This window comes from Olea europaea, chromosome 20 (assembly GCF_002742605.1).
Source record: "Olea europaea var. sylvestris chromosome 20, O_europaea_v1, whole genome shotgun sequence".
In the NCBI taxonomy this organism is placed as follows: Eukaryota; Viridiplantae; Streptophyta; class Magnoliopsida; order Lamiales; family Oleaceae; genus Olea; species Olea europaea.
Window position 1 is genome coordinate 1,617,788 of NC_036256.1, and position 10,340 is coordinate 1,628,127.

General features: G+C 35.3%; 2 protein-coding genes across 2 annotated transcripts; both read left to right on the plus strand.

The window, feature by feature from the left end:
• Window positions 1-6,691: 6,691 nt before the first annotated feature.
• Window positions 6,692-7,911, plus strand: LOC111369360 (LEAF RUST 10 DISEASE-RESISTANCE LOCUS RECEPTOR-LIKE PROTEIN KINASE-like 2.3). Its single transcript, XM_022990846.1, has one exon. It carries the CDS (start codon window positions 6,751-6,753, stop codon window positions 7,147-7,149), a length of 399 nt encoding a protein of 132 aa, XP_022846614.1. The 5' UTR covers window positions 6,692-6,750; the 3' UTR covers window positions 7,150-7,911.
• LOC111369282 (LEAF RUST 10 DISEASE-RESISTANCE LOCUS RECEPTOR-LIKE PROTEIN KINASE-like 2.3) lies at window positions 7,155-7,812 on the plus strand. Its single transcript, XM_022990731.1, has 2 exons — window positions 7,155-7,179; window positions 7,277-7,812. The coding sequence occupies exons 1-2, from the start codon at window positions 7,155-7,157 to the stop codon at window positions 7,810-7,812; spliced, it is 561 nt and encodes a 186-aa protein (XP_022846499.1).
• Window positions 7,912-10,340: the final 2,429 nt, after the last annotated feature.

Sequence of the window (10,340 nt, forward strand, 5' to 3'; positions counted from 1 at the left end):
GAAAAGACTATTCGTGTGAAGGAATGGTCAAATTATGTACAGTTGACAATGAAACGCATGAAAAATTATGACTTGATCTTATATGATGAAAATGATAAACATAAATGCAAAATATGTATAGAATCTAAAATGATTAAAAAATCATATCAAAGTGCCAAGAGAACCTCTAGTATTTTAGATTTAATTCATACTGATATATGTGAACTTAATGGTATGTTAACTAGAGGTGAAAATAAATATTTCATAACTTTTATAGATGACTTTTCTAGATATACTTATGTTTATTTGATAAAACATAAAAGTGAAGCCTTTGACATGTTTAAGACATACAAGAATGAGGTTGAAAATTATTTAGGAAAGAAAATTAAAATTTTAAGGAGTGATAGAGGTGGTGAATACTTTTCCAATAATTTTAATTTGTTTTGTGAACAACATGGAATTATTCATCAATGTTCTGCACCTAGGACACCCAAACAAAACGGCTTGGCTGAAAGAAATAGAACATTTGTAGAAATGATAAATGCCATGCTTATTCATGCTAAGTTGCTATTTAACTTATGGGGTGAAACTTTATTAAGTGCATCTAGAATACTTAATAGGATTCATTCAAAATATACTAAGGCTTCTCCTTATGAATTGTGAAAAGGAAGAAAATCGAACATTTGATACTTCAAAGTGTGGGGGTGTCTTGCCTATTGCAAGAATACAAATACTAACAGGACCAAATTGAGTCCAAGAGGCATTAAATGTCCCTTTGTTGGATATGCAAACAATAGCAAATCTTATAGATTACTAAATTTGGAGTCCAATGTGATTATCGAATCCAATGATGTGGATTTCTTTGAGGATTCATTATCTTCGGATAATGAATTGAGGAAAAATCTTGAAAATATCCCTAGCTCAAGTGGAACACATGATAAAATATCTTTTAAGGATGTTGATGAATCTAGTGAACCACAAAGAAGCAAGAGAACTCAAGTTGAGAAGTCTTTGGGATCGGATGAAATCGATTCTCAACTTATCTTCTTTTACTTAGTAGAGGGAAATGAGTTGAATATTGTGAGAACAATTCCTTTTTGTTCTGCAAGTAGAGACCAACTATAAGACTTATAAATAAACTATGGCTTCTCGTGATAGCATCTTTTGGAAAGATGCAATTAAGGACGAAATGGATTCCATAATGTCCAATAATACTTGGGAACTTATTGATTTACACCGGGATTCAAGCCTATTGGATACAAATGGGTATTTAGGAGAAAATACAATGTTGATGGATCCTTAAATACCTTCAAGGCTAGATTAGTAGCCAAAGGATATCGACAAAAGGAAGGAATCGACTATTTTAATATTTATGCACCGGTAGCTAGAATAACATCAATTATGATATCATTCGCTTCAGCTTCAATATATAACTTGCATGTTCATCAAATAGATGTCAAGACGAAATTCCTAAATGGAGATCTAGATGAGGAGGTCTATATGGAACAACCCGAAGGATTTGCCCTACCTGGAAATGAACATAAAGAAATGAACATAAAGTGTGCAAGTTGGTGAAATCTTTATATGGTCTGAAGCATGCACCAAAGAAATGGCATGAGAAGTTTGACTTAGCAATAATATCATTCGGGATTAAACATAATAGCGTTGATAAATGTTTATATACTAAAGTTTATGATGATTATGTGACATTTAAATGCTTGTATGTTGACAACATGCTGATTATGAGTAATCACATGGATGGAATAGAAAAAACAAAAATGTTTCTTTCTTCCACATTCAAGATTAAGGGTCTTGAACAAGTAAATACCATTTTAGGTATCAAAGTCACAAAGACTAGTGGGGGTTACTATCTAAGTCAATCACATTATATTGAGAATGTGATAAATAAGTTCAAACATTTGAACATAAAAGAATGTAGTACCCCGATTGATCCAAGTTCAAAACTAATAAAGAATGATGGAAGGGCAATTGCTCAATTGGAATATGCAAGTGCTATAGGGAGTCTTATGTATGCTGTTCAATGCACAAGACTGGATATAGCTTATGCAATAAGTGAACTTAATAGGTTTACTAGCAATCGAGTAATGATCATTGGAAGGCTATTGTGAAAGTTATTGGATACTTAAAGAAAATCAAGAACTTCGGCCTACAATATACTAAATTCTTGACGATATTGGAAGGATTTACCGATGCTAGTTGGATATCTAGCACGGGTGAAAGTAAATCTACTTCGGGTTGGGTATTCACTCTTGGAGGAGGTGCTGTTTCTTGGAAATCAAAGAAACAAACATGTATAACACACTCAACCATGGAATTTGAATTTGTAGCTTTATCGGATACCGGGAAAGAGGCTGAGTGGCTTAAGGATCTCTTATATGAGATGCCTTTGCGATCAAATAATATCTCTGCAATAACTATCATGTGTGATAGTAAAGCCACGTTAGCAAAGGCATATAACGAGGTATACAATGGAAAATCTAGACATATGAGTCTGAGACACATAAGGAAATTAATCAAAGATGGAATAATTTTCCTAAATTATATAAGGTCAATTGAGAATTTAGCGGATCCTTTAACTAAAGCACTAAATAGAGATTTAGTGGCGTCTACTTCGAGTAGGATGGGGTTGAAACTCCTTAATTAAAAAGGTCCACCAATGACGACAACCCTACCTATCATTACTCAAAAGGTAATCCACAGATTCAAAGGGTAACAACAAGTCATTCGATATGTGGATAGCTGCAGCATTATTGAAATCCGCAATGACCCTATCCTAATTAAATAATGCTGGTTGTTACTGAAGTGAGGGCTGAGCATTAAAACTCTTAATGAAGTTCAGTGCTAAAATACAAGTATCTCTAAAAGCAACAAAGATACTAGAAGAACTTCACCTAAATGAACTTCAAGGTGGTGCCGCCTCAATAGAGAGTTGGAGTTTCTCTTTTAAAAGTTCATTAAATAGGTTGAGTGCAAGGCCATAAAAGCGCTAAGTGAGTTGAGGAACTTGAGAACACGTGATACTTTTTTGTGTGTTCTTACCGGTATTGTCACAAGGAATAATTGGTTCAAAACTTCCATGCTACCTCTAATTCCGACTTTACTTTGTTTGAATTACACTATGATTAGATTCAAATCGAAAAATATCTAATCCTTATGTATAAGTGTCGTCTTTTTGAATATGTGATCGTACTGATTTTGAACAAGTGATGGATTGTTGAAAATTTGTTCAAAATCAATGGAATGATGATGGACTTATTGTTGGGCTCAATTGTGAAATTGGTGAATCAAAAGAAATTGAAAAATACAAAATTTGATTTTTTGCCTGTGCGTACTTAATTTTGTGCATACGCGAGATGTGTTTTGGCAAAATCAGAATTAAATTTTGCTTCTACTATGCGTACCCAAGGTTTATACTATGCGTACGCATAGTGTTAAAAAATAGTCGTTGGCTAATTTTTCAATTTGAAACTTGAGAGCCGTTTTGGATTAAAAGTTGCCACTTTTCATCTTATTTTGACATCATTTCATGATGCATTGATTGAGACCTATAAATAGGTGATGAATGATCAATACAAACATTATTAAAATCATTGAAAACATCTTGAGATCCATATATATTCCATATTGAATCAAACTATTGATTTACATTCATATTCAAGATTTTCCTTTGTGTTCTTAAAGTTTTGGAGGATTGCACTTGTGCTTTGGTGTTAAATTCTTTACAAGGCTTGATATAATCCTACAAACCGTTTGCCAAAACCCTTAAACATCTCATTCAATCTCTAGAGTGGGAAAATATAGTTTGAGGACAACAATCCCGTGTTCAAACCTCAAATTCGTTCTTGACGTATTTCGTGATTTCTATTCATTTTGTTTCTATAATTTTTTTGTTGTTTCTTCTCCAACCCCTTATTTTCCAACACTTTTCTCACTCTTGGTCACTAGCAATGTGACCAACCATCGTAGTTGCGTCACGAGAGCCGTTGTTATGATGACGTAGGTGCTCAGCACGCTCACGCTCCCCGATGTGAGCGCCACTATGCGTGCTGCTTCTTTGTGCTAGGTGATGCTGCCTTGTGCATAGCAGCGCATCAGCAACACTTATTGGTGCATGTGGTTTTAGGGTGTTTTGGGGTGGTTTAGATCTGAGATGGGAGTTGTGTTTGGTAATTTGAATGGCGAGGAGACAGTGGCGGATATGGCGGTTGACGGGTGATGGCAATGGCAGTGGTAGAACTTATTTGGTAGGCAGAGAAATGAGAGTTGAAAGCTACTTTGGAAGTGCTGCATTTGGATCACTTAAACAATGATAAGTTTGAAATTAATTGTTGCATTAAAGTTTGCAAATGGTGGTTGTTGTTGGTGGTGGTGGTGGGTACAGTAGTTGTTGTGGGGGTGGATGTGATGAAAAGTGTTAGTGAACAATCATTTAGGCGATTATGACCAATTAATTTGATAATTTGTGATCATGAAATAAGTTGTGGCCTTTGAATTTTGTGATTTGTGATCGAAAAATAATACGTAATCAATTAATTTGAAAATTTGTGATCGATAAATAAGTTGCGAACTATAAAATTTGTGACTGTGGCTTTATATGATTGTGACTAGTACGTAATCGTGATCATAAATTGTAGGGAAAATTGCAGCCACGGTACCAAACATTTCGTTTATTAGTAGACCTTTCCCAAATCTTTCATTTGTACTATCGAAAGTACCAAACCTTTAAAAAAATCTCAGCTAGAGTCCAAATGGATGGAAACCATCCGTTTGACCATTAGTTGACCAAAATAATTAATTTTGACCAAATATAAAAGGGCAAAATGGTAACTTTACGATTTTAACATAAGATAACTTTAAAAAAAATCAATAAAATAAAAAATAAAAAAGTGGCTACTATTCACCTTCTCCTTCACTAACCCAACCCCATCCCCAGCCCCCTCCTTCAATAACAATAGCATCAAATTGGAGTTTCAGTGAGTCCCTAGGTCTCTCCAGTTTTTTGCACATTAGCATTTTCCCCAACCACAACATTTTCCTTGCACATCTTCTCTACCGAATCTTCACCCAAATTTATGGTGGTTAGTTCCTCACCAGTTTCTTCTGTTTCCATAAAGATAACATCGGTGTCATTCACACTATTGTCTCCTTCACTTTCGACTGTAGCGGGCTCTGTTTCACCATTCCATTCCAATTCCCTATCCTCCTTAGAAACCCTTTTCTTCTTCAACACAGTCATTATCCAATTCCTCCTCCAAAAGCAGATTTTTCCTCAATTCATCAACCCCAATTACCAAAGTGTCCTCACTCAAATCAACGGTCCTTGAGCTGTCTCCAGGATCGACGGCTGGGTTCTCCAGCATCAACATAGTGGTCTTCAGAAGAGAAGTAGGCTTCTTACTCTGGATGGGTTTGAATTTCGAATTTTGCATCATCCCGAGTTGTACGTTGATCAGTTGGACAGTTATCCTGTCCCGAAACCATAAATATTCTAGTGGATTCAGTAAGCGAGGGAGGCGGAGACGTTAAATTCGGGTGGTAGTCGGATTCCACAATCCAACAGAAGGGGGATGGGGATGGGGGTGGGTTAGTGAAGGAGGAGGTGAACAGTAGCCATTTTTTCTTTTTTTATTGATTTTTTTTTAAAGTTACCCTTTTAATTTGGTCAAAATTAATTATTCCGGTCAACTAACGGTCAAATGGATGATTTCTATCCATTTGGACTCCAGCTGTGATTTTTTTTAAAGATTTGGTACCTTCAGTGGTACAAATGAAAGGTATGGGCAAAGTCTGCTAATAAACGATATGTTTGGTATTGTGGCTGCAATTTTCCTTAAATTGTATAATATTATTATATTAAATTAATAAAATATTTTTACTTATTTATTTCATTAATAAATTTCATTAATGGCCTGATTTTTAAAATTATATAACATATTTCTTAATTTTGAAATTGTAATTTTCTATCACCTTAAATGTTTATTATTCTCGACTTGAATTGCCACAAGCCCAAAACGATGCATCTAATTAGTTTGAATCAAAATATGTGACGGTGCGACCTACTAGGGGATAGAGTTAGCACTACATAAAATTTAGAACTGGATTGGACATAGACTCTTGGGATATACTATTTTCTTTGAGCCAATTTTACGATTTAAATAAGTCCACCCCAGAAGTCTCTGGCTTAAAACCTCATCTACGCCATAATAGCGTCTCAAAGAAACTAGTCCACACTAGACGTCTATGTCCAATCCAATTTATCTTTTAGCATTGTAATCGGTAGTCCAACCCAAAAGAAATTAGGCAAATTTAATTTATGTTGCCTTTTTATAGTTTTGTCTTTTAGCATTGTAATCTATAGTGGTTAAGTGATTTGTTGTAACAGACAATTTGACAAAAAAATCTTTAACACCAGATTAATTTATTCCACTACTGTATGAAATCACATGTTCATAAATCATACCCTTTAATGACTTACATGCTAGAAAGAGAGCGTACTAAGAAAAATGAGTTCCCATCTCATTTTTTTAAAGTTCTCTTAATCTAACACGTGTTTTGACTTCAATTGCAGGAAGAAGTAAATCGAAACTGATTTTGATTGGAGGTAACTCTTCCAAATTTCAGTACTATTTATTTTGTTTTATTTTGTTTTGCTCTATAAACAGTACTGTTACATTTTTCATGATAGGTGTTTCAACTGCAGTGGAAGTCCTCTTCTCCATAATTTTACTCGCTTTCAAAAAGAGGAAGTACATGCAGAATTTGAAGGGAAAGACGCAAAAAGATAAGGACATTGAACTTTTTCTGAAGAACAATGAGAATCTTGCAACAAGAAGGTACAGTTACTCTTATCTTAAGAAAATGACTAATTCATTCAGTGGCAACTTAGGGGAAGGGGGCTTTGCAAGTGTGTATAGAGGAAAGTTATCCGACGGTCGTCTTGTAGCAGTAAAGATTTTGAAAGAATCGAAAGGCAATGGAGAAGAATTTATCAATGAGGTTGCAAGTATCAGTAGAACATCCCACATTAACATTGTCACTCTTCTGGGATTTTGCTTTGAGGGTTCCAAAAGAGCTCTCATTTATGAGTTCATGCCCAACGGATCTCTTGAGAGGTTCATAAACCACAATAGCTCCATAGCAGAAAGTTAGTTAGGATGGGAAAAATTGTTTCAAATTGCAGTTGGCATTGCTCATGGAATATAATACTTGCACCAAGGATGTAGTACACGGATTTTGCACTTTGACATTAAACCTCATAACATTCTTTTGGATAAAGACTTCAACCCTAAAATATCGGATTTTGGTTTGGCGAGGCTTTGCCTCAATAGGTCCAGTATAGTGTCAGTACTAGGGGCCAAAGGGACAATAGGGTATATAGCTCCAGAAATAGTTTATAGAAACATTGGAGATGTTTCTCATAAGTCAGATGTCTATAGCTATGGTATGATGATTTTGGAAATGACTGGACAGACGAAAAACATTGATGTCAGAGTTGATCATTCAAGCGAAAATTATTTTCCTGATTGGTTATATAAGAACCTTGAACAGAATGTTGAGCTTGATCTTAACATCATTGTGAATGCAAATGAACATTTGAGAAGGAAAATGTCAATAGTTGGCTTATGGTGCACACAAACTGATCCTAGAACTAGACTATCAATGAGCAGGGTTGTAGAAATGTTAGAAGGGAACATGGAATCTTTGCGAATCCCACCTAAACCCTTCTTGTTTTTACAGCCAAGAGAATCAATACATACTTCAACTTCTGAGTTATCACTCGCTCTCTCTGATGTTCATGAAGTCGAGCAATGACCCCATTAAAACTTTCTGGGATCTTGTGGTGATTGGAGGCTCCTTGTGACCTAACACAAAAGCAATTATCTCTGTTGTTTGTGCTCTTGCAATTTGTAAGTTGTTAATGTTAAAATGCTAAACAAGAATTTCCTGGAATATCAAAATTTTCTTCAGTTTAAGAATACAAGATCGTTATGATATGTTCACATGTAAATTAGAACTTAGATTAAGAATTTATTCAAACTCGATAATCAAATCTTGGTAAGAATTTGAATCACAAACTTCCGACTTTCTTAAATTACAAAAGATTTTGATTTCATGAACCTGCTGTTTCAAAACTAAAAATCAAGAAAAGATCAAAAGAACAAATTACATTTTTTTTTTATAAAGGTTTTTGTCTCTTTTCTTATGTATATTTCAGCCACCCGTGTGCCAATATATGCACAAAAGCCTTCTTCTTGGGGTGGCTAATGAGCCGTAACTAGTTAGCTCATTTGCTTGGCTCTTCAGGACTCCATCCATGGGTTGTTCGAGCTTGTTTCAAATGAGTTCGAGCACAAATTGAGTGACGCATGGGCTATATATATATATGTGTGTGTGTGAAAACTCTATAAATACTCCTTGTTTTAATCGATTTTCACACCAATTTTCTACAATCTAATTATTTACTCTCAAATCTCAATTCAATTTAGCTCATCTATTACATTCTCATTTTTCATAATTTTCTCACTCTTATAATTCATCCATTACATATTTACATTCCGTCTCTATACTACTAAAATTCTATTTCATCTCTATACATTTCAATTTTATTCCATACAAATGGATCCAAATCCTTATGTTGAGGGCTTGTTCGGGGGCAAATCACCTATGATGCCAAAATCTCAATTCCATAATTGAATTTTTCGATCTCAACGACTTCCCCATTCCCGAAAATGACACCATTTGGGCATCGGCGATGCTCACAAAAATAATACCACATATAGTCCTTGAACTTTCATTATAATTATAATTAACTCCAAACATTTTCAAGTAATTACAATTGAGTCCAAAGCGTTTTTGAGCTTCCATAAAGACTTGTTCAGACGTATATTATTCAAGCTCCAATAATTAACAAATATTTCCATAGTCTTCTTAGAGCACATGAACGAAGATTTTCCTCTATGCTTACAATACATGAACAAAGACTCTCCATCATATAACGGATTGAGAATTATCAAGTGGCTTGAGCAATATTGCGAACAGAATAAAAGCACATGTTTGTGTACGCAATTGGATTGAAGAAGGCGACCTTCTGACCTTTCGCAAACATTTATATACTACAACTAGATTTTATTTATTTCATTTGTACAATGTAATTGAATTTTTTAATATATATATATATATTTTAAAAATTATATATTATAATATTTCATGTATAATTTTAATCTGTCTACGTATTATATAATCCATCTCAAGTTAGGATAAAGGAGAAAGAATTTTTATATTTTTTTTTTTTTTTTTTTAAATTATATATTATAATATTTCATGTATAATTTTAATCTGTCTACGTATTATATAAACCACCTCAAGTTAGGATAAAGGAGAAAGAATTTTATAATTTAACATTTATTTCTATCAAATGTTTTCTACAAGATTGATTTTTTCAATGAAGTTGTTTACAATTTTTTTTTTTTACTATGTTATATGTTCCGTTCCGTAAAAAACGATAATTGTCATCGAGTTGGCGGGCAAGCTAAACTAACCTTTTTCTTAGGGATCATGTTACATATACATCACACTTGACATAAAGGTTTACATAAGAGGAAATTACATAAAACCAGGCATTTAAAAGTTCAAATTCAAAGTTCAGGGATGAAATTTATATATGCAAATATCAGGTATTATATATAGTTAATTCAACCAATTCAATTAAAAACCCTAATCAATTCCCCAAATCAAACGTGTCACTTCCTTTCTCATTCATTTCTCTCCATTTCTCTCTCCACTTGACCATAACTCCAGCGCTGCCTCCCACTGTCAGAGATTGCCACTTGCAGCACGCCGATGAGTACCGTTGCATCCGCGCCCACCACCGCACCATCACCAATTACAGATCTGTCAACCGTAGTTCAGTACCACAGTGACCTGCGTCCAGTTCACAACTCCAGTGCCACTGCCCACTGCCAGAGACTGCCACTTGCAGCACGCCAATGAGTACCATCGCGCCCACCCCCACCAACGCACCATCATCAATTACAGATCTGTCCACTGTAGTTCGGTACCACAGCGAACTGCATCCACTTCACACGACGACTCTCATTGCCGCTTTTCGTGGTATCTGCAACGGTGCCACCATGAGCACCACTGTCCTACTGCAAGCTGCGAGCGGCAGTGCGCGCAGAGGCACCGGTGAATCAAGGGGTAAGTGTCGCTGTGAAGAGGGCGGCCTTGACACTAAAGCAACCTGTGGTGTCAGGTCGCTTCGCGCGGCTTCACTCCGACGGGCGACTACTGAGAGTGGATTCACTCCGAGAGAGAGAGAGAGAGAGTTGAGGTTTCCGACG